This window comes from Myiozetetes cayanensis, unplaced genomic scaffold (assembly GCF_022539395.1).
Source record: "Myiozetetes cayanensis isolate MyiCay16 unplaced genomic scaffold, myiCay2020 scf10, whole genome shotgun sequence".
Lineage (NCBI taxonomy): Eukaryota > Metazoa > Chordata > Aves > Passeriformes > Tyrannidae > Myiozetetes > Myiozetetes cayanensis.
The window spans coordinates 18,365,526-18,390,789 of NW_026086605.1; the positions used below are offsets into that span (position 1 = coordinate 18,365,526).

The 25,264-nt window shown below is 40.7% G+C and overlaps 1 protein-coding gene across 1 annotated transcript in view; it reads right to left on the reverse strand.

Moving 5' to 3' along the window:
* WDFY4 (WDFY family member 4) overlaps positions 1-25,264 on the reverse strand; it is a 122,594-nt gene that overhangs the window by 3,262 nt on the left and 94,068 nt on the right. The window contains exons 48-60 of the mRNA XM_050305270.1: positions 24,570-24,612; positions 23,670-23,789; positions 23,060-23,177; positions 22,304-22,413; positions 16,966-17,119; positions 16,213-16,304; positions 12,081-12,293; positions 11,409-11,553; positions 10,479-10,636; positions 8,657-8,815; positions 4,104-4,283; positions 1,048-1,224; positions 356-443 (exon numbers count right to left, since the gene is read on the reverse strand). Of these exons, the coding sequence (XP_050161227.1) occupies positions 356-443; positions 1,048-1,224; positions 4,104-4,283; positions 8,657-8,815; positions 10,479-10,636; positions 11,409-11,553; positions 12,081-12,293; positions 16,213-16,304; positions 16,966-17,119; positions 22,304-22,413; positions 23,060-23,177; positions 23,670-23,789; positions 24,570-24,612 (1,757 nt within the window). The remainder of the gene's footprint in view (positions 1-355; positions 444-1,047; positions 1,225-4,103; positions 4,284-8,656; positions 8,816-10,478; positions 10,637-11,408; positions 11,554-12,080; positions 12,294-16,212; positions 16,305-16,965; positions 17,120-22,303; positions 22,414-23,059; positions 23,178-23,669; positions 23,790-24,569; positions 24,613-25,264) is intronic.

The window sequence follows — 25,264 nt, forward strand, 5'->3', positions numbered from 1 at the left end:
GTGCCCACTCTGACTTTATGCCAGGGTGCTTCATTCCAGGCCATCAGCAGAGGTGCCAAGGGAATGGGCTTCATAGGTTTATGCAGAGAAGTGGTCTACCAAGGTTGACAGAACCCACGACAGAGCCTATGAAGAAGCTTTCAGCTTCATCCAGGCAGGATGTCTCCATGAGATGGTTGCCTCAGGAATGCTCTCTAAGGTAGGGCAATTGCTACTCCCCCCTGCTACTGTAACACTGCACCCACACCATCTCTCCTTCACACCCCTGGGCTCACAGATCCTCTTCTTCCTCACAACCAAACAAGGTTTGCAGACACAGTCACACTGCAGTTCACAGCCCACCCTGTGCTCATACCTGTGCTGCCTGGCTCTTCCATCACACCTCTCTGCGGTCTGACTCCAGCAGCTTGGTCTGGGGTATTGGTGTATTCGGCCTTCCACAGCTGTGCCAGTGAGGAGGTAAAAGTGGAACAAGCATGGGTTATAATAATAATGAGAGAGAGATGCAGCTCCTGCTTCCCAGCAAGGGGTGGAAATTTGGTTTCTAACACCAGAACAAAATTTTGCAGTTGTGTCTCTCTGCCACTGCAGAGTGTCACACTGGAGAAATGTATGCAGCGAGCTGGTGGGGTTGCAAGGCTGAAGTGCTGCTGAGGATCCTGGTAACCCAGGAAGCTCTCCTACCAGCAGTGAATTCCTACTCATGAGAAAGTATGACTTAGTAAACTGAGCTGTAAACCAACTCTCAGAAACCGGACTTAAACATATTCCCAATGGGTGATAGAATTTTTCCTTTCAGAACCACACCAGAATGGAAAGTGCGTTTTTAAAAGTCTCCCTGAATGGTAAAGACTCCTCCATTCAGAGGAATAAAAGTTGTTAGGAAGCAAGTATTTAACCCTACTTTTCATTTTTCTGCCCTGTCCTGCCCTGTTAAAAAAGTGACATGGGTTTTTTAGTAGCTCTGTCCCTCCATTTAGAGTTCAAAACTCTGTCTCTGGTCTGCAGTGAATTAGAATTCTCTCTTCCTTGCTCCCATCCACCTACCCTCACCACTCCATCTGTGCTTCCTGTGATGATGATGCTGTCCCAGTCCATCACTTCAGCAAAGCAGCAGCAAACAATACGGCAGGTGGGGCTGCAGGCAGTGTTGATGCTTGCAAGAAGATGGCCATTGACTGTCCACAGATACAGGTAAGATCCAGCACAAGAGATAATATCACCCTGTAACAAAGCAAAGAGGAAATGTCTCAAAATCATACACTCATCCTCTTCACAACTCTTAAGTGATGATTAGAAACTGTAGAGTTACTCTGACTTAAATTCTCACCACTGTTTCTCTTCTGGGCAGATGATACAAACCAGAGAAAGTAAAAAATGCTTTTTTTCCTCATGAAAAATTCTGACATTTTTACGTAACAGAAACCCGAAACAATGGTCTCAGGTGTAGCAAGATAATGCAGAAATAAAGGGTTTTCACATTTTAAGACGAAAACATTTAATTAAATGTTCCCTTTCTATTTTCTGTTAAATCCAGGCTCTTAGTAAAAAAGCAGACTGACAGACTGACCTAGGTACTGTCAGAGGTAGGGACTGTGCACAGGCAATGCCTAGCAGAGGTTCTGGGCTAGGACTAGTGCTCTTATAAATTTTACAAATAAGTTTTCTCTTAAACAAGGACATGGTGTTCACCTGCTTAGCTGCGAAACCTTCGGTGATTTCACAATCCTCCTCTGCCCCTCGCAGGGAGCTCACTGTCATCGCATTTTTACTGTGTTTTGTGTTTGACCAATGACCAGCTCTGCATTCAGTGACCTGCACTTCTGATGCAGAAAACATCCTCTGCAACTGAATCTCTCCTCTCCATTCCATGCAGGTGCAGTCTTATCAAGAGACTGCATGTAAGGAGCAAATTCACAGGTAATTTTTTAGGGGCAAGAAACACACAGAACCAAGAGCCAAAGCTACAATTGTAAATGTTCTTATCAAAAGTGTATTTTGATCGAGTTATTAATTGAAATTCTACCTAACCTTTCCACTCTTGATCCATACTAAGAATCAGCCAAATAGAACCCCATCAGCAGTCATCTGATGCTGGTAAAGGACAGTGTGCCCTTAAATTAGCAACATGCATCTGGTTTGAGTCAACTAACACCTTACTTCACCACCGCCTCATTTGTGGCCAGGGCTCTTCACACTGCAGGGCAGAATTCTACAGATAAAAATTCTGCATGTTCGAAACAGAGTTGCCAATAACTCAAGAGATCAAATTTCAGCTACCTCATCTGCATGAGAGTACATGAGTACATAATGTCCAAGCATTTGGTAATGATCTACCGTGCTTTTCAGGTCTAGACAAGGGATTTAAAACTAACTGAAATCATTAGTTAGTTCAAGCTTTTACAATCCTCCTTAGCTTATAAACTTCTTGGGACAGCCTTCTTATTTTGTGTCTACGTGACACAAACACTATGAGGTTTGGATCTATAGATGGAGCTTTTAGATGCTCAAGCAAATACAAAATGCAACAACCACATAAGGAAGAGCTGTACAGGGTTCTTTTTCACAGAAAAGAATGTGATTCAGAAATTTATTTCCTTCAAAACTTTGCTTTGAATAATTCTGAATTTTTCAGGAAAAACTGTTGTTACCAAACATGTAATTTTGTGTCAGTCAGAATAATTTAGCAAAATGGAAACATTTTTTTTTCTACCTTCACATTACAGTACATAAATATAGAGAGAAGAATTAAACACAAATACATTTCAGAAGTGTTATGTTCTGCCAACATCAAAAGGAATTTTTCCATCCACAAGAGACAGACCCCTTCATCTTTTTTTCCTTGAAGCTTCAATCACACTTTCCTAAGGTTTTTCCTTTTGTAAATGAGCGTTTCTGTAGACTATTATCCAAAGAGTTTAACCATTTGCTCTCCAAGAACTGCACTTGGATCAGTCACCAGACTGTTCATGGCAGAGACCATCTAATTTTTGGACAGTTCCAGAAGAGTAGATACCAACTGAAAAGGCTAATGAACTGGCTGGTACATTGAAAGGAGAGGACTCCATCCCCTTGGGATCTCAAGCCCATGCTCTGTGCCAGCTCACCCACTCATTTCTGAAAGCTTGGCACTGCTTCAGCTGACTTGATAAGGGACAGCCAGGACATTCTGAGCTGGCCTGCTGAAGCCACTGGTCATTTTGCACCAACCAGGACCCCTAGGGCTGGGAGCTGAGCTGGCACTGAACAGAGCAGTTAATTCCCATTCTCAAATTGCTAGCCATCAGACTGCATGGTTAATAAAACTCTGATATGAGATGACTGTTTTGGCAGAGACTGAGTAGAGAGTATCTGCCTGGTTTCTTCCTGCTATGAACTCAATTTCGCCTTTCTACAACCTCCAGTACTGGATCCAACATTGAATTGTCTGAGCAGCTGGAACTCTGCTCTAGTGTATTAACAGAGACAGAAAATACAAATATTAAAGCAACATTTTTGGGAGGTAGAAGATTGGAAAAAAATTTCATCTAGAATGTTTACAGTAAAATCCAATACATAATATTTTCCTATCAATGCACATGCAGTTCTGGCCAGGCACAGGCCTCAACAGATTTATAACCACTGCTATTAAGAGCTTCCTCTGCACCTGAGAGTAGAAGGGAAAGCAAAATACCAACATCGTCCCCACAAAGGCGCAAGGTAGTTGTCAGCTGAAGTGACAGACTGCAGTCTAACATGTCTCAGGTGATGTGGTTCTGCTGCATGAATGTCAGGAGAAATTAATGAAATAAAAGGGGCAATAAGGTTATGGGTGAGCCAAGTCCAGGAGGTACTAGGGTAATACTTCATTCTCCATAAACTAAAAGTTGTTTAATCCTGCTATCTATCCATCCAAAGATGCTTCTACTTAGCTACTCAGTCTAAGATGTTGCTTTTAGTGCTCGCCTCTCATCATAAAGAACACTATTAGCAATCTCTGTAGAAGGAAAAAAAATCAATGTATCAGACTCTCAGGATGTTTTTATGTTGGGAAAAGCACCCATTAAATTATCATGAAATGTTCATGGATACATCAGAAGAAAGATGATAAATGAAGATCTTACTGTTGAGTTGTTGATGGCAACAGAACAGAGGCTTGCCTCGTGGGCAGGAAGTTGGTTTATGTATGTCAGCTGGTTCAGGTCCCAAATGATGCAGGTTCTGTCATCAGATCCACTCACAAAGATACTGTAGGTTACAGATGCAGCAAGGCAGGTCACTGCCTGCGTGTGTCCATACAAAGCCTGGTGGGGAAAAACCAACGAATAAACCACAGCAGAGGGAGGCTGATTTACTAGGGAACCTCAGTCTTACTGTCATTTGCTTAGTAAGAACAAGCAACCCAGTCATTCTTTGGAGAACTGAAGAGGGTAGGTATGAAGAGCAAATACCAAAGGATCTTACAGAGAAGCATCCTTGTCCTCAACTCATAGCTGAATAAAGTTGAGGGTTCAAGAGATTTTATGACTTGCCCAAGTTGCACAGTGATTCAGAGCCCTTGGCCTACATTTCAGACTCTAAAACAGTGCTTTGTGCTCAGCAACAAAAAATAATTTTTCATTCAGTCCATGCAGTTTTAACTAAAATTTATGCTTAGGAATTTCTCAATATTTAAAAAACTTCTTGAAATAAAACTTAGGATGTATTTCAGTGACCGATTCTAATATTGGTTAAGAAGAGAAACAGCATTCGTGGAGAATTTTGGCTTTAAAGTCATATAGGAATTTCTTTTGCTTTCATCATTACACAACATCTTTTTTTTGTTGTTGTTGTTTTACAGTTCCAGAGATTTAAGGAGTGCCTGGTTTAACTTTGCCTTATTTAAACAGTTTCTTAAAAAAAGACTATACACTTTAGGCAATTTAATAGCACAGAGAGAAGGCATGGATTGAAGTATGCTGCTGACAATTGTTTAAGGCAGCATTCTCAAGTGACAGCAGTGCATAACCACCTGCTGCATAACCACCAATAACAGTAAAGCTGGCAGGGCGACACAGAAAAAGTCCTTCACAGCTTTCCTGAAAAGCCTTTAAGGGCTCATTTTTTAGCTGCCTTACTTGAAAAAACCAGACCCACCAGTTTTAATGTTAGTTTTAGCAGTAAATGCGTATTCCCTGCTGGCTTTCTTTCCATGACATTAGGGTCTATCAGTTCAGAGTGAAGCAGGGGAGCTACATTTCCCAGGTGATTTTTGTAGACACATCTTATCCTCTTCTCCAGCGTGAGGCTGAACTTTTGCTGGCTAACATGTGCTGCGTTTTGCCAAGGTCATCAGGACAACATTATTGAAACAATAATCCAATGTGAAGCTGAGCTGCAGCAGGCTATGTACTCCTGAAAGTGACCTGCAACTGTGAGGGATGAATTTCAGCTTGTGATTTATTCCATTCCCAAGAACTGTCAGCTAAAAATACTGGCACAAAATTAGGTATCTAACAGTGGTTTTCAGAGGTCCAAAACACTCTCACCTAAGCATGGAGTAACTTTGGACTGGTTGTAGAACAGTTTCTTTACAAAGGGCTGGGTATAACCAAGTGCCTGTACTCGGGAACTGTGCAAGACTGCTGCAAAAAAGGCTGTGGCAAGAAAGGTTCAAAACTTTCTTTCCTTCTTCCAAAGCATGAAAGAAAACATACCCACTGTGAAAGCATCTAAATTGCCAAGTCAAGCCAAGCTAAGTTCCTGCACAAGGTTTTTTTAATAAAACCCTTTTTCTCTTTTTTTAACCCATAAAGATCCTACCTGGCAGTGAAGCACTTGAAATACAAGCTGACTGTGAAAGGGAGGAATAGACCTGAACCCAATTATAATATCAATGTCAATCCACCAGTGTATCAATGCATATTCAGGAAAAAAGTCACATGCTTTTGGCTCTCTATGATCTTCTCATTATCACTCTGCAAAGACTGACAGGTTTTCCCTTATGGGAAATATTCTGCAGCATATTTGCAGAAGGAACTGTAAGGCCTATCTCCAAAGTATTTTAACAAATATCAAAACACAAAAAAGAAGACCAGCTTCACTGCAGGAATGTTTAGTCCATGAAAACATAAACCAAGTTTGACCATTCAAATTAAGTGGCCAACAGGAACACAAAATTCACAGCTGTGCTTGACACCTTCCTGAGAGGTCTGTGAGGCAGACAGCACATCTTGCCCAGATGCTTATCCCAGTCTAGTGTTTCACTTGGCCCAGAAATTCTGGGGACTGGATCCACTCTGCCCATGAACACTGAGGGAACTAGTAAATTGCATGGATCAATACTGAGGTTATTATACTCAATCTTTAGTGTTCCACAAAACTGTGGAAACAGATCCCAATAGGGAAGGAAAAAGCTACTTTTTCTGCTGAAATACAGTTTCTGTACTTTACTACATTTCAAACCAGAATGTGTCAGTCCCATGAGACAGCTGGTAAGTGAATATCATCCACATCAGCTTTTCTTAAGCAAAGCTCACTCTCTCAGGAAATTTTTTTGTTCAGCAGAAAAAGCAGCCATGAAACGGTGAACTACATGAAAGCAGCAAGTAATTCACTGGAAGACATTTAGAACCATAGTTCAAGTTTACATCCATGCCAGACAGTCATTAAAAAAAAAAAAAAAAGCCTCTGCTAGCAAAATGAAAGAAAAAATACAGAATTTGTCACTGCATGATCTCATACCACTTTGTGGATTTTGGGTAATACCAAATTAATCACAGTAGAACACATCAGCAAAGCTGGTTTTACATTGCTAAAGAGAAAGGCATTATATTGCAGATAAAAAACAGTGTCTTCAGTTACCTGAAACTTAAACTGACCTCCTGACTAGTATCGTTTGGATATTGATGAAAATTACTGCTTATGTTTTTCTCTACTATTATTTCTTCCATTTCTATGTCCATGTCCTGATTTGGAGTGATAACTAGCTGCATTAAATGGTCATCAATGAAGATCTTATCTCATATTTCTGTTTTCTACAGCAGGAAACTGCTCTAAACACAGTTTCCCTGCTCCCCACAGAGTTTCTTTTGTGTTTCAACACACAAGAATTTCAGACAAATGAAAATCTAAATACTTCTCTGTCATCCCATCAGACAGTGAAGTTTTCACATCATTTAATTGCAAACAAAATATGTTTTGGCTTAGGGTATGGAAAGCACTGAAATATCATCTGAATATCCCTCCAGAACAAATGAATAGAGAAACTTCTAGCACTTGGAGACCTTGCTAATGAATGAACCCTTTGAAAGTTTGCCTAAATAGCAGAGTTCTTTTATGTTTCTTGATTTCTTTAGGGAAAAAGGACCCCATGCTGCCTTTCAGATATGATAATTGTGTACTCTAGCTTTACTTCTGTGTTAGTTTTAATCTAGGCCTTCCTTGGTGGCCAGTTTGTAACCAAGGAAGTGACAATGTTCCCAGTATTCCATACGATTTTTACATAAACCAGGGTATAAATAAGAAGGGAGGAGAGGCCTTTGCTCTCTTCCCTTCCAGCGAGGTTCAGGAGCAGTGGGTCCTTGCGTTGGTCTCACTTATCTAGAGCCTGAGGCCTGCAGCGATCACTGGTCTGCCACACGGGGAGTTTGGAGAGTGCTGGCCGTGTCTGGCGATCTTGCTTTTCTGAGGGACGTGGTGAGATTTGTTTTGCTAGTTCTTTATTTTGCTAGTTCTTGGGTTTGATTGTGTATACCTGTTCTATGTCCCTTTTTGTCCTTTCCCTTTCCCCTTGGCAGTGTTTGGATTCCCTTTGCTGTGTACATAGCATCTTAATTGTATATAACTGTAATATATGTAAAAAAATATATTTTTATATAATTAGATTGATTTCAGGATCTTCAGTTTTATAGTTTTTTTCTCCTTTGCCCTAAGAAAAGAAGGGAGGGGAAGGGGTCGTTACTGTGAGTTTGGGCATTTGGCAGGAGCCAGGTCCAAACCATCACCACGTATAAAGCTGAGAACTCACCATAGGTGAACTACACAAAGTTTGCATAAGAATCCACTTTTTAAAAATGAAATAGCATGTATACAGCTGGTTGATGACTATAGATGATCTTCAACCAACAACTAAAGGGCTTTGGATAATGAGGACACAAACCACATCAATCTTATAGGTTTCACCCCTACTTCATGGAGTGATAGATAAATCTTTTGTGTTCTGAATTTGGGTTGAGAAAAAAATAATCAAGAACTTTCCCTGGTTGAGCCTTCATCTCCATCAGCTAAGTCTGCAGGATGTTGTGGAGATTCTGTCCATTGCTGTAGCAGCCCAAAACAAATTCTAAGCACCTCCAGGTGATACTTGTTTTTGAAAATAAGCCAAGGGCTGGCTGCACTTCAAGAGAGGAGAACGTGTGTCTTATCTTCACTGTTTCTTTTATCATGATAAACTTTGGAAATGCTACCAAAGGGGAATAATGCTGCCAAGTGCCATTCATAACTATAAGCTGTTGGTATAAGGTGTATTATCAGTTCTTGACCTGATAACAGGCTGTCACATGATACTGCTGATTGTTGAGTTTTCTCTGCCATCTTGATTCACCCAAAGGTGTTTCTTCTGCCAGTCATCTGAGAGATAAAACCTAATCTTCTGGGTTTCATTAAGTTTCCATAGCAGAAGAGCCACAGTACGTACCTGTCTCAGGTTTAGACACTTCACTTTGTCCTTGACCAAGGAAAGTTCCCAGACACACACAACCGAGCTTGTTCCAGATGTGATTATGGTGGTTGCTGAAGGACACACAGCACAGAGGCACTTTCCCCAGTCTGCCATGCACTCAAATGTAGTCACATTCTGTACAAGAAAGCATCTTTAAGTCAAATGCTTATCTGGCGATACCATACATTTATTAATAGTAAATGGCAGATTCAGTTTTCAAAACTGAGTCTCCATTTCTTCAAATCTAGGAAAAAAAAGATTATCTTAACCAGCCTCAGTGTAAGCACAGTTGTGAACATATGGACATGCACAGGCTGTGGCTGCACGTGGCTGTGCAATCCTCCAGGGGCCAAACAGGAAGGCTGAACAAAGGTCAGTATCTTATGTCTTATGTGGCTTCTTGGGCCACACTTCCTACATAACTTCAGGAAAGCTCATTCTGCCACCATGTAGTACAGAATGCAAACATTCAATGTAAATTTAAAAGTAAGGTCAGGCTATGACAGCCACTGCTAAGAGCTAGTGCCAGGCTCTGCAACCCTCCTCTGACTCGGATTGAAAAGTCAAAAGACAAAGCACTAAATTTCATTCTGTGCCAACAGCTGCATCAGCAGCACCCAAACCAGAATAAAGCAATGTCAGATGTATTACATATTGCTACAATTACATCACAAACACACAAACATCCTCCTGCTTGCATTCTGCATTAGCTCTCTTCCACACAACTGGGACAACACTACAGTGGCTAGTGATTCTGGTGGAGCTGGATGGCACAGCTACAAAACCCCTACCACAGACAGAACAGACATTTACCTACTTACAACAAGGACAAATATTTCTTATAGACTCATGTCCAGAGGCACTGTTGACTCAGAGAAAACTCAAGCTGGACTCCCAACCACTACTCACAATGACTGTGTAATGACACTCTGCTCAGTGTCACCCTGACTTTTGAAGAGACAAACCAAATAATTTATGCCTGCAGCAACCCTATGAATTGATAAGCACTGATTTTAATTGAAATCAATGGTGAGAACTCTCAAGAATTGAATATAGGGAGCAGAAAGTAAAATACATCTCATGGCTTTTTCATTTCCGTTGACTGTGAGTAGGTCTGTAAAAACATAACGTTGTCACTTGCACAAATAATACCCAAGTCAGTATCTTGCTGAATTACATATGATGCTATTCTGGTACCCAAGCTAACTCAGAAGTCTTTGCATATCATAATATTGTCCCAAACACATAAAAAACTCAGTGTGTTTGTGGTAGAGAAAGAAATTGGATCTGTCAAGTGTGCTAACAAGCAGTGTGATGATAAAGACCATTTGTTTTTACCAGTAAAGAAGTAAGAGTATCAACTTTCTACAACAAAAGACATTACTATTTTGAATTAATGCACTGGACTATGCTTGGGAGCCAGACAGGAATTGACAGGTGGTTGTCTTAATTCCAGAAGAAATTTTTGCACAATTTTTCTAATCAGAGACCAGGAGACCTTCTGTTGTCCTTACAACCTATGAAATGGGATTTCTCCTTCATTTTGATGGATAACACAATCACTGGATGGAAAACTTGAGATAATTTAGAGGAAAAGGCCACATTTTGAGCAGTGTAGAAGGACTTCTTTTTATCTTGGGATATCCAACTTGGGATTCCTCAAGAAACTCAACTGTGAGAAAGTCCTGTAAACATCCTCTGAAATCAGCTTCCCAGCAGCCTCTGAAATGGGTGCCCAAATCAGTCAAAACCCACAACATATCAGTTGTTTTTTGAATTCTTACTTTTTCTTATTTACCTTCTCAGATCCATAGGTGCCAAAGCAGCAGGTGAAGTCCTCAAATCCCCAGCAGAATGTTTTGCTCCAAATAGGAGGAATCAAAATTTTATTTTTTTCAACGGCCAGAATGCCTTTGTCTGTATGAACAATATGCCCAATAGCTCCCTTGGGATAGTCTGACAAGACAGAGAAAGCATTTAATTGTGTTGGTTTTAAGGTACTTATGCTAACTGGCCTCCTTGCACAGCTTGTGTGGTAAGGCTGGCAAGTCCCACATCTGCGTCAGTCCCACAGACAGAAATCCACTCTAAAACTGAGATTCCAGACAGAATAGTGGAAACACTCCTCTCCAACGGACCACATAAATCCATGCAGAGGGAGTGACGTGTTTCACTGCTTTAACAGCAGTGTCATTAAGCTCTTTTTCACTGGCAGACTGCCTTATGCACTGCAGAGGATGACAAGCATTGTCACTAACAGCCTCTGTAATACAGCTACGGGAGCCTAATGTCCACACAAAGATGTGTGATACAAAAAACACTGCTGTAGCAGACTAAGAAAAAGAAAAGATTTGAAGGTTGAGAAGTTGGGGAAAGACAGACAGTACTTACTTTGCTGTTGAATATGAAATGAGGGAATGCACATGGAAGACAATGAGCTTTAGGTTTCAATTTAAAATATTCAGATTGTAGAAGACAGAAATTATTCTGGTGTATTATAAAAAGAAATAAATATATGCTGAACTCTACAACAGAGTTGTTTTGAGTGTTTTCAATGCCTACTGTATAATACACACATACACAAAAAGCAATTGGCAGAAGGGGTTTTGATTGAACCAACTCATACAAAGCTGTGTGACTACTTTTGTGCTCTTGAAAATCCAGACTCATCCTATCCAAGAATTATGTACTTATTAGGTCAGAAAATGGAACACAGCCCCTGCAGCACCTTTTATAGTAACTGGAGAGAGCTTCAGATTTTGCAGGCTGCTCATAAAAGGAGGAAGAATTCCACCTGAGTGAAGGAGTATAGTCTCTCTTCCTGATGAGCTTTTCCCTTGGGCATTCCTGGATGGATGTGGTTTTGTGAAGAGCTAGAACAAAGGAATGGCATTGAAAAAAAAAATCTCTATTTGCAAGATCACGCAGGAGAAACAGTAATTTAAATCCTTAATCATGGACTCCAGGACTATCACACATAAATCTCTTAATTAAAATAAAATCTCATCCTTATTACATTTTAATCAAACTACATCCCTTCCTCACAGAGACAGAAAGCTAATCCCACAATGCCGGATGAGAAATAAAAGTATAGGTGAGACTTTGAGCTGGGTTTTATTTGACTATACCCATTCCCAGACTTGTGGTCATTCGTGTGACTGTAATGAAGGAGCAGAACCCAGAGCTGATGCTGCATCTCTGTGGCATACAATGGGAACAGCATGATTAGAAAGTGTGGGTGCATATTGGTATAGTACACAACCTGGAAAAGTCTATAGCCCATCTTCCAGCAGATTTAAATCAGAAGATGTTTCTGATTTAAGTTACTATCATTGCTTTCTTGTCAAATACTGTAAGATCAAAATAAATTATGCTCTCTAGTCTCATGATAAAGTGGTACCTGCTTTGGTATCTGTCCAAAGTTGCTGATAAATCCCAGGATAGTGCTTTTAATCAAAGGATCTTTAATGTTGTTGAGGTCTGTCTTGTCTCCATAGAAGTAAGGATGATAGGTGTTAACTGCCTCCACTGCAGCGGAACCATGCTGTTTGTGGCCAAAAATAAGATCTATCCAGTGATGAAGGTGTGCACTGACATAGTCACTTTCCAGTGCCTGAAACAAAAAGAAAATTATTTAATTCACTAGACTGTATCCATTACAAATGCATTACTGTTTTCCAGTCCTTGTTGGAGACCTCTCTGCAACTGAATCTTCACACTTTCAGTTCCCCTGGTACCACCATTCTCAGCACATCCTCACAAAAGACCAAAAGAGACCAAAGTGGGTCCCTTCAGGAAATGAAGGGACAGAGTGCAGCATGTTTGATTTAACAGGCACCAGGAGCAATATCCTCAAAAACAACACAGGTAGGCTCCACTCTGCTCTGTGAAAGCATTCCACAGATCTGTGCACATCCTCCAGCTTTCAGCACACATTGAAGCCTGTGCTGTCATGTCTTCACTAATAGTGTTACTGACATGAGATGGTTTAAATAAGCAAAGCATTTGTTAGCTTTTGGTACCATTACTTTGCTCTACAGACAAACCACACGTGAATTTCTATTTGTAGAAATATGCCTCAGCTGTGAGTCACACTGAATAGGAGAGATTTTTATTTGAGAAAATACATATAAAAATAGATTAGAAAGGGAGATGACTGGAAGAGAGGGGCTTTGAGTCCGAAGGATACAACAGGAAAGGCTGCATGCCATGAACCAGCAAAGAGAATGTAGAGCTTGTAGTGAAATACCAAAGGGTGATGTAAGTCAAGACAGGGAAGGGGTTATGCAATAGCTGTAATAGCAGAGCTGGGGTACATCAAGGCCCCTGTATGACAGAAGCTTCAAGACTGCCTCAGTTTGACCAACAAACATTTTGCTACCCTACCAGGGCTTAAGCGGAGAATCACAGCACCATACTTCCTCATCCTGGAAAAATTCAGGGTCTAAACATTTCCCCCCCTCCAAAAAAAAATGTTTGACTTGGATTAGGTTTGCCACCCACAGTGACTGACATGTGGATTAATGGGACCACCCAAATGTGGGCTGCCTAGAAAACTCAATGGAATCATGGAGGAAAACCTGTGCTTGGAGGACCCAGACAGCAAGTTCATAAGCAGTAGACATAAGTTCAAGCTGAACCTTTGCCCACTACCAGGTTAGCAGGTCTTACTCATGAGGCTTCACTAAATGCTACTGCTCCTGCATCACCTGCCCCACCAAATTTTTGTGCATTCCCAAATAGTCTTGGCCAATGATTCAAGCAGCAGTGTTAAGCATTATTAAAAGTACTTTTCTAACTCCAAATCATTTGACTGTATAATACTCCTTGATGCTCAGTGAAAGGTCTCCCAAGCAGACCATCCCACCCAAAGCACAGCAGAAATAAACAAGCTAATGGGATCCAGAACAATGGCTCATTTCACAGAGCAGACAGTTAGCTCAGTGCAGCTGGTGTAAATGACCCTGCCCACAGCTATAATGATCACAGGGCAGCTCAGAGAACAAGCACAGTGTACAATCTGTCCCCTGCAAACAACATAAAACCACTTATGAGCAGACTCGGAACTTATCCTTATTAATAAAAGCAGTTAGTCCATGAATTACAAACTGTAAATTTTTTTCTGGCATCACTGCCAAAGCAAAACAAAGCAACCAACAGAGCTGCAACTATGCAGCCTCTCAGTATTTCACTGAGCACTATGACAAGCCCAGCCAGGGAGGGAGAACTTGTGGTCTAGGGAGGAAGTAAATATATTTATTTAGTAGACTAGATTCCTAACTTATTAAACATGAAACAGGAAGCTACTCAGCGTTTTCTGTCAAGAACAATTCTTTGCTCTCATATTCTTTAAAGCAATAGCCAAACCTTAGAACAGTGTCAACCTGGATCCATTTAATGCACCAAACTTGTTGTGAAGCCTCCTAAAAATTGCATGGTGCCAGTAAGTAGTACCTTCAGCCCTATGGATGATTTCAGAGGAGACAGAAACCCTCATGTTTCAGAATTCAAGATCTCTAACTCTTCACTTCAGGGTTAGACAAACTTTCCCAGGCAGGCTAACCAATTTCTCACAGGAAGATTTTTTGCATTCCCCTGTGTAATACCTAATACCAGCTATGCTCGAAGAGAGGATATTGCACTGACTGTGTGTGAAGTTCGATCATGTCTGGCAAATTATTAAGAACACAAACATGATCATTCTTTTGCTAAGCTGCTTCTATTTGAGATTTGAATTAATCTGTTTATCAGCTGTGCCAATGTTATTAAACAGTGCAGCTCAGTGGAAGCAGTTCTACAGATAAATGGTAGAGAGGGCCCAGTACCCACATTACATGCACTGTGGGAGCTTTACTTCCAACTAAACCTACTCTGCTCCTGCAGGCTGAATGCCATCAGCATCTGGAGTGCACAACTGGAGTGCAGCTTTTGTTTCGTTTCATCCAAAACAAATCTAGTTCACACAATCTGAGACCACTGTACATTGACATGCTATGGAGGGATGTCTAGAGATTCATTTCCAGACTGCACCATTATTCCAAAGTACAAGACAAAAGCAGATTTCTCCATCGTATCAAAGTGCCTTTGGAGTGCTCACCATTACACAAGCAGTAAGGAGCCCAGCTCAGTATTTTAGTCTCCAAACAAGTCACAAATGAAGAAACAGTACTTTTCCCTATGTTTTAAAAAACATTAGTGTAAAATTGCAGCATCTTTCAGGTTTTCATGGATTTTTGTCTGCAGCACGTCCGGTAGGTTTGGAGAACAGAGACTGAGCACCTTGGAATGTCACAGAGACAGAATGAGATAGAGCAGCGAAAGCAACCAGAGAGTGAAAGGTGTCCCTGTCCATGCCCAGACTACATGGTCTTTAATGTCCCTTCCAACCCAAACCATTTTATGATTCTATGCTTTCATAGAAATCTATGCTGATAATGGTTAAGGGAACAGTGGAGAGAAGAATACTGTAAAATAAGAGTATGACCCTGATTTTGTTCAAAAGAGGAACAAAAAGTTAAGGTAGTAAGGATGTCAAATTTAAACCAGGATTTAAACTAGCACTTGAGAGGTCAGCTGAGCAAAGGCTTATTTTGAGACACCAAAATAGAGAAGACATTTGTATCTAGAGGTTTGGATACAGTCACCTACAAAGTGATTATTGAGAAATTCGAAATCCCAAGGGCAGGACCTGCATAGCACAGATGAGAAGAACCCACTAAGGCAAAAACTGAACCTACATATGACAAACCAGGATAATGCAATGCCTTGAAAATCATGGGCTGTTTGTTTAGTTCCACCAATGCTAACATATAGCATCATCATATTTGTTGTACACAGCAACAATCTGTACACACTCATACAGGCAGATTGCCAGAGAAAATCTGATGGGATAATACAGAGGCACTATAGAGACCTGTACCAAGATATTATGCTGCAGTCTGAGTTCAATACAACAATCTTCATACATATTTGCATTTGCATTCACTTCTGTGTAGCAGATGACATCACACAGAAGTTAAGACTTTCTAGCTATTAACAGATAGAACTAATTGCAGTAAGTCTCAGGACCTTAAAGCTATTTGCTTTCAAATGGCCAAGGCTGACTCCATTAAAGGCAGAAAATTACATTAGGTTTCTCCCACCCTACCAACCCCCACCTCCCCCCCCAAAATTATAATTTTAGTTCTGGCATGACTCAGAGATAGAGATAAAAGTTTAAATAAACACACAGTTTGTTAGCAACAACACGGAACTATATGCACATAAATGCCTGCACATTATATTATGATCTCTTACACTTATGGGCTGAGAGGTGTTCATACCACAAACCTACATATAACCCTCATCTGGTGTGGAAAATTGGCCTTGATTCAAGGTGAACTTTTAAGGGAGACAAGTAGACATGCAAAGTGCAGAAGTGACACAAACTCCACAAAAGCAGGATGTATTTAGATCCAACATTTGGATAAAAGTTCAGAGTTTCATTTTCAGTGGGACCCAGCGTTTTGTCAAAAATCTTTATATTCACTCACCTGTCTATGCAGATGAATGAATTTATGGGGGTCCCCATCTGCCCAAGGAGGAAGCTGCACATCTCCAAGCACTGTTCCATCCTGCATGCAGCCTACAGGAATTACAACAGGAGAAGCAAAAAAAAAGAATAAAACACATTGCAAATACGAACTGCTTTTCTAATGCACTGAAGTAAAAGGAAATTGAGGTGATTTTCCCACATGCAGTTTCAGGCTCATCAAATTTAGTGCCATAGAGTACCGATGACCCAGTGTTCTGGGAATTCTCATCCAGTAATAAAGCACTGAGAAGATGTTCTAATAATTGTCACTAATACAGTAAAAATACTCATGTCCTCAGCACAAACCATTTCAGCACAGAATGCAAACGCAGACAAGACAAACCTGTTTTCACAACTTTCTTTTAATACATAATCCTGTGGGTCTAACTGCCAAATATTCCTACTAAATAAGCTACTGAGATGGATTTTGTTCTCAAGTCCTTTGCAACCTGATTCCTTTCAGAAAGTGTGTAATTCCCTTGCACAGTAACTAATAGGAATGGCTAGTTCCTTTCTGACCTGGAAACTTGGTTCTTCATTCAGATACCAGCAGCTTGTATTCTTGCAGCCTTGTTTTAAGAAAAATTGATCTCTTATCACTAGAAAGTCTCATCAGTCTGCATAGTCCATAGATCAACTCTCAACACATGATTTGGATCTTTTGTTTTGGCAGTATGCTGGGAGGAACACTTAAGTCCTTTCTAGAACTTACCAAATTCAAAGTGATTTGCATTGGTTAGGAACTCTGGCAAGTAAAAGAATTCAGGGATGAGTTCCCTGACATCACTCATGTTGTCCCTTGATGCTGATTCCCATGTGCTCTTGACACTGTGAAACATCCTGTCTGCAACATCAAAACTCCCACCCTGTGAAATGTAGACAGACAAAAAGACTTCCATGAGAATAGTCTGTTAAATAAAAAGCATCTTAGCCAATTCTGCAATGACCACTTTATCACATGTTTGATAAGATCTGTCACAGCCATGTATTCTATGATCTTAATTAGGGACTGTTTTAGTCCTGATTTGTAGGTATGTATGTTGAGAAGACCATAAAGCTTGGAGTCTTAGCATAGCCTGCAATAACACAGAGGCAAGCAGTAACAATCATGGGCAGCTTGAGAACATATCATACCCATTATTAATGCTTCTGAAAACACTTAATTCCTTCCATCCCAAAGTGATTTGCAAGCAGTGGACACAACTTCAGTGTTTTCACTTCAGTTGTGACCCAAACTGTTATGAACAGTCTTATGTGCAATTCTCCTACGAAAAAACCTTGGAGAAGGGGAGGTTACCACTGAAGTAACATTCATTAGGTCCAGCCAAACAGAAAAGGCCCAGTGAGCAGGAACCTGCAGGGACTGGTCATACGTTATTAGAAGGATGGACAGCATAAAGAGGGGAAGAAAAGGAGAATGCCTGGGAACCAAGCTGAATTGGTATGAAAGGAAGGAGAAACAAGCTACCTGACATCTTGAGAGCATTTGAGCATGTTTAGACTAATGAGAGTCAAACACTAGACAAAAGCAGCCTTAGTAGCCCAGGACATCATTCTGAACTAAGGCCTCAAGAGGAAAGGATTAAAAAATAAAAGTCACTTACTGAAGGAAGGGAACATGCTTTACAATGGAACCATATTTCCTACAGGATTTCCTAATAGGATTTCAGATACTGTATACATTTGTGAAAATCCAGGTTCACCTTTACATATGGGTCTCTACATTCAGCATGAAAGAATTTATTTTAACATAAAATTTCTATAGTAATGAAAAAAAAAAAAGAAGAAATCAGTTTTTGGAATCATCTGAGTTTGTCAGAAACACCAAACTGCTTTACAAGAAAAGCTGACTTTTAACTGTATTAAAGTAACAGAACAAAATTTTGTCTCAATATCTAGCTCAGGTGCTGGCAGCAGTGCTCCCAGGACAGTGTAGATACTTCTCACTGGGGTCAACTAATCTGGATTATATGTCGTGGGATATAACACTACATCCCACTGCCAGGGCTCAAGACAGATTTTCAGAGATAGAACAAGTAGCTTTAAATAGTTCTGCACCACAGTGAAAATGTTTGAATAATTGCTTATCCTCAGCCATTCAATCCTCAAAGCTACCTCACCAGGCAAAAAGAATAAACCACTAGGATTGCATAATGAAGACACTAAAACATAGACATGGTGCAAGAGTCAATCTGTTAATGAACATGAGATGCAGATAGGTTCTGTCTATGGCTGACCTCTTGGGAAAACTTCTGTTTAGCTTTCTCTTTGCCCGTAGACTGTTGCATGTGCCAGCTGGGAAGGATGTTGTACTTCTGCACAACAACAGTCAGCTGAAGTTTTGACTTGCAATCTATTAAATAAGAAAACAACATTTAAGCACCCTCATGCTGTGAGGATGGGATCCCACTCCCACGGACTAGATGAACCCTGAGCAGCAGTTCTGATGGTAAGAACCACTGCCCTTCTGGTTCCCCTGAGCACCCGCACACTTGGGTTGCAACTCCTTTGGATCTACAAACTCTGCTTAGTCTGGGAACTGCAAGTCAAGACGTAACTTTTGCCATATTTTTTGTTAGGGAGAAAATACCCTCATGGTAAGCTATCAAAAGACAGAAGTCAATAAACCCTAAGCACTGAAGCCACATTCCTTGCTTGTCTTTTGAGACAGGCTCACACCAAAAGCCAGCACACAGTCCAGAGGGAAAGACCCTGTCCCTGTTTCCCTAAGGTGAATTCTAACCAGCCTTCTGGTCCAGCCTCATCTCTAAATGACAGCATAGCTCTGTTTTAGCTTCTTGTCCTTCTTCCTTATACCACGGACAATTGTGAAGCCTTCCCACATCCACTCAAGGGGCAGAGTGAAGAAGTGACTAATCACAAGAGCAAGCCTATCTGGAGTTAATCTGATGCACAAGGTCATCTTGTTCTTGATCATTATTAGGCAGGGACCCTTGAAGTCAAATTCAAATTGAAATTAAAACAGAGTAGAAAGAGGACTATAAATAAATCAACAGCTAACAAGTATCTCATTGAAGCATATTAAAGGGCTTTGTATATTTAATCTGCACACAGTGTGCTGTGTCTGGTGGTGATTGATGCTTTTTCATCTTTTTTTGCAGCTTTTATGAGAGCTGGTCGTAATCTCCTGAGAAACAATATGATTTGTAATAAAAAGATTACCTGTATTAAATAAAAATAATATATACATAGGAAATGCTGTTAGCGCGACAAATCTGGTTAAAGATATTACCACCACGAAAAAATGTGATTTTTTCCCTGGCTGTCTAATTCATTTTAGGGAAAAGTAATATCTTTAAAACTTAAGCCTGTATTATTTATAAAGGAAGCAATAACTGATTTTCCCATTTCCTATATTAATAAATTTATTTGCATATATTTATATCAGAATTAATGAGTTTTCTCTCTCTATGAATGCAAAAACTGCACTGAAAGGGAAAAAGAGAATCAAGAATTGCTTTATGCTTTTAGATCTCAAGACAACAAACTCTTATGACTTTTCTACAGACACAGTAAGTCTCTGTTTTCTTTCCTTTCAGTAGAGGCCTTACTGTCATCAGAAGTACTGGAAAAATATGCTATTTAAAACTACAGTCCAGCATGGTATATACAAAGCAACTAAGCACAATTATCTCTAGAGAGATGTTAGAACTTCACACATTTATAAAACTAAGCATCACCTTGATGGTGCTTTAAACCCTAAGACCTCAAATGTTTCTAAGAAGCACTTAGGAAGATGCAAAGACTTTTCTACATGCCCAGAGATGCTGGGAAGTTATTACCTGTAGACAGTGCTCAAATGACTATTCAAGAGTCAGTGACACAAGAAGAGTAAGAACCCTATTTCCTCTAAGCACCTTTGGGAGGTAAAACCTCAGGAAAGGTCAATTTGATACCTGAAATGCAACAGTAGGATAAGAATAAGCAGGGATAAAAAGCTGAGTTGATCAAAAGCAAGTCTCACTATTGAGGACATGGGGTCCTAGAATGCTTTTCTAACAAAGACACTAAAACAGAAACCTTTACTGCTCCTCTATGGAGCTGAGACCAATTCCTGAAAGGAATTCCAGGAGGTACTTGACCAAGGTGAAGTAGAAGGTACCACCCAATACCTGTTTGATGAGCAGTTTTTCATCCATTCCAATACAGTATGTAAAACACCTATAAACTTTTCTCCAGAATCAGATCTCAATACACTTTAAAAGTGAAATAATATGGTTTCTCCTGTACAATCCCCTCACTAAAGGTAATGCTTCCTTACTGCCTTCTTCTGTGGCCAAGTGCAAATCAATTGTTTGACCAAAACAGATGTTATGCCAACACTGATTTTTCACAAGGGGTGCACCCAAATTGTTGCATTTCCTTGTCATGTATTCAGACTGTCCATTTGCAGTTAAAAACACAGATTTCACATTTTTTTAAGATGCTGAGAAGCTTTCACAGCTCCCAAATACAGCACCCTTCAGAGGTCTTAAGTTTGGGAGTACTCTTGTTGCAACTGACTTGCTCATACAGTTCCCAGGTCTGCTGTTTGCTTTACTGCATCTCACAGGTAGCAATTCCTAAGCCACTATAGGACCAGTCACCTGGGGGAAACAACGGCAATGAGTTCAGCTGAACATGTGGCAACATAAAAGCAAAAGAATAAGAATTGAAAAAGTTCAACAGTTTCAGTGGATCCACATCCAGATAAAATTTTGAGTGCTTCAGATCTCAGCAGCCTTTGAAGATAACTATTCTCACAAAATTGCTGGTTACCTGCTAATCACACATAAACACAGCCACAAAGCATTTGCTCAGACTTCGAACTCGTTACGCATGAAAAGTGTGCCAGTGAGATACAGCCTTTGTTGTTTACAACAAGAAATAACTGCTCCACAGTCATTCATGACTGCAGCTAACATATGGCTCACAGAGTGTGATGGTAACCATTGCCTCAGGTGGTTCACTAACCCATTAGCTACTGCTGGTAACAGCCGATATCACAGGGCTTATTACTTAATTAGCACAGCACTTTATTTGTATTAGTTCATTAAAAAAAAAAAAAGAAAAAGAAAAAAGACAAGATAAAAAAGACAAGTTAAAAAAAAAGACCAGCATAATAGCAAAGCACTTGGAAACCTGCAGGAGACATAGCCATCCCTCACTATCCATACAGCAGTCTCTGAGTGTGGAATGTTAAGGCTTAGCTATCTCTCTCATGTTGCTCCATAAGGATAGGTAGATTGTAGTAATGCACTCCTTAAAAAATAAACTTTTGAGGATCTGTCCTCCTGGTAGACCCTGCTATAACACAACACATACCATAGAAACAAGGGTAACAACTCCCTGCTACAGCCCAGGTGAATTTGCTTGTGTATCACCAACTGCCTGCTGAAAGGGAATCAGGAAATTTGGTGCACCGTATGCTGAGCAGATAGGAAAGGTAAGCACAATGTTCAATTTCCATGCAATTCAATTCCATGGTGAGAATCAGCTTGGCCCTTCAAATCAGTGCCAAGTTCAGAACAAGATTAAACAAAATATTCGTTCTGGAGCACTGGATGTAGTCTAACCCCACTTCTTCTTCAGTAAGTTGATCCCTTGATCCCTATAATTTCCCACTTACCAGAACCTGTGTGTCCTCATCTGGCCCAGAAATGCCTTTCATGCCACCACAGTGCTCCAAGTACTTGCCTGTAGCTGCATTACTGTATGGGCACTTGGGCTTAGACTACCTACCATCAAAGTCCGATCTGCCCTGAAGTCAGAAGCTTATATTCAGACAGGTAATAAAATATTTTCTAGGTGTTTACAAGCCTCAGGTCTCATAAGACTAAATAATCTTTCTCCCTCACATAAGTCATGCTCCCATTGAGATGTTTTCACTGAATTCAACACACATGGCATAGAGCCTTCAGTAAGCTCAGAGTCCACATAGAGAGTGCAGAAAATGCTGAAAGAATTAATCCCACTTCATTACACAGCCACTGTAATGTGTTACATGGTTTGTAACAAGGTGTGGGAGGGAAGCTATCTTGCCCCCTTACCTGCAGAGAACAGAAGGTCTGGGTGAATGGCTCCATTCGGACCAGGTAAGATGCCACTATAATTGCTGATGAATAGTGAGTACAGTAATGGCACTGGGCTGACAGGTCTCCTGGAAATTGCACAAAAATCAGATTCCAGTGCAAAATACCACCATTTCAAGCCCATAGCATCCAGTTCCCACAGCACAACTAAATAGGGAAGAGGTCTTTCAAGCAGATGTGTTCAAAGGTCTGTGAGCAAAAGCACACCTTGCATTTGCAATGAATGTGCACAGTTACTACTGAAGTATGTTCATTTTTTGCCTTCCAGATTTCATTTTCTGGAAAATAAGGCCTTTAACTCTCCACACCATTTCTTTTCCCAATAGTACCAAAAAAATGTCTTGCTCTCCAGAGGTCAATAGCCTCACCATTCTGTTTCCTTTTCTTAAAGTAGCTCTTAGTTAAGCATGTGCACCTTAGCTAACAAACAAGACTAATGTGTGCAGCTTAGCGAACAGCACAGTCTTTTCCAGGGAACATGGCTCTTTGCTGTACCATCTCTTCCTGCCCAAGGGAAGAGAAGAGAATGCAGCAGTACAAGGCACATAAGGCAGTATTTGCAGGAGGCATTTCTCTTTGTATTCTCAACCAGTTTGTACATAGCAGCGTGAGAGGCTCTCCTTGGCTCTCCCTGAGCCACAGTTCTGCAAAGTTTTTGGGTATCCTGAGGGGAACTCAAGCCTCTGCTGTCTCTTAGTCTCCTAAAACACTCACCCTCACTCTTTTCCACTTCATTGAAGCGCTGGATGAATTTGCGTTTCCTCTCCACAGTCTGAGCTCCCATGGGCTTTGATAGGTCCCGAAATGTATGAGGATTAGTAAGGTTTAGAGTCTGAAAAGCAAAACCAGAAGATATGTAGATTTTTAGATCCCTGAGTTTTAGAAATCATGACTGTCTCAATGACACTGTATATCCGCCACATTGTGTTGGAAATTTCAGCCATACAAGAAGGTCACAGGTTTATCCACCTCCAGAACTTCAGAAAAAAAGGATCTGGCAGGTTCCAAACTACTCTCAAGGCTTTTATGTCTGGACCTCCTTCTCAGAGGTCACAGAAACATGCCCATGCCTATCTGCTGAGCTGATGCAGCCTGCCCTCCACTAGGTATGTATTTAACAAGTGTTCATCCACATTTGTGAGAATGTCAAACTCAGCATGTTGACTGAAGATAAGGCTAATCTATATAAAATCAGTAGAGATCAAATTAACTGTCTCAAATTTTAAACCCTTGGTCTAAACCCCTCTACTTCAATGGCATCTTTAAACAAACCTTTGTGCAGTTGCTATCATAGAAAGTACAGAATGCTGTGGCAAGCACTGACCTCAGAGTGATAGTCAGCGAGGACCCATGGAAACACAGGATACTGCATGTAGTCATTGTAGCTGCGGCCAGCCAATGTGTTCAGGTACATGAGGTAATCAAAGTTGCTAATCTCCCTTTTCTGCCAGGAAAAGGAAACAAGCATTAAAGTATTCAGACTCTACCTGTGAAAACCATGCATCAAAGTCACCCTCAGAGCCCTGTGGTTCCCAAGTCCACCACGACAAGAGTCATAAATAGTGTAATCAATCATGCTTTGCCATTCAGACCAGCACAATACCTCTTACACAGCAATCCATTCAAGAGAACCTGTCTCATTCTGTCCCTTCTTCAGACTGGCCATTTGCATAAAAGAGCACTTTTTCCCCAATTTAAAAGTGAGCCAAACGCATGCAGTCTGGATATTGGAAAACCCTGGACAACTGCCTGTACAGAAAAGGCTGCACAAAGTGTTACATATAAACAAGAAGGTATGGATTTCTTCACGTGTTTTGGGTCACCAAGATCTGGGCTACGGCAAAGTAAACACATCTCCCAGCTCAGCAAACATCCGGGAAAATGAGAGGTGCATTGATTGAGATGTACAGATGGTCTGTGAACAGACATTCAACTAGGTGGCTCTCTTTGGTCTCAGTTTAAAAATGTGCATAAAATCACACTTAATCTGCCAGACAGTAGTACCGTATGTTTCACAGCAGGAGGATAAAGATCTCTGCAATAACCAGATGTAAATACTGTGCTCCTCTTGCCAGCAACCTCACCTCCACCAGTGAGTGAACAGCTTAGACCCTGAGGTACATACATACACACATACACACACACACAGACATATTTGTGTGCAGACACACAGAGAGGTGCTGAAATTCCTTGTTTAATCATGTGCAGCCAAGATTTAGCTTACCTGCCACTTCTGGAGCATTGTCTTTTCCCCTCCTGAGTGTTTCCTGTATGGAACAAACATTTGACTGAAACAGCCTGCTCCAGAACAGTAAGAGAAAGTCAACACATTAACATCTGTGCTCCCTGTGTCCCCTGCTCTCATCCTACAAAACTGGGAGAACACCAACACTAGAAGAATGTTGAGGTTTCATCATTGACCAAATTATTCCAAAATCAGAGTGTCATTGATTAGATTAGCACAATACAAATTTAATTTGCTTTCATTTGGAAGGAAGGCTCTCCATTATGAGCAGGGTTGGCCTAGCTTTAGGTGGCTGATGAACTTATCACTGTTAGTCACTCTACCTTTGACATGCTGACTGTACCTAAACTACTTGCCAGTTGGCTTCTGAATGAAGTCCCACTTACAGTATGATAATTACAAAAAAAAAAAAAAAAAAAAAAAAAAAAGAAAAAATTAAGGTTGTAGGACTAAGGATGGATTCTGTTTGCCTTATGATACCACTACAAGGCCCAGCGGTGATGCCACATGGTAAGCTGCAAGAACTCAGACGTTGACTCAAGGCAGAGAAGATGCTCCTGCAGCAGAGGTAGATGGACAGCTGGGAACAGCAACCTCCTCAGCTGTTCTGAGTTAAGCCACAGGGCTAATCAGTCTGTCCTCCCAGTCTCATGCCATTGTAGAGCTAAAGTGCT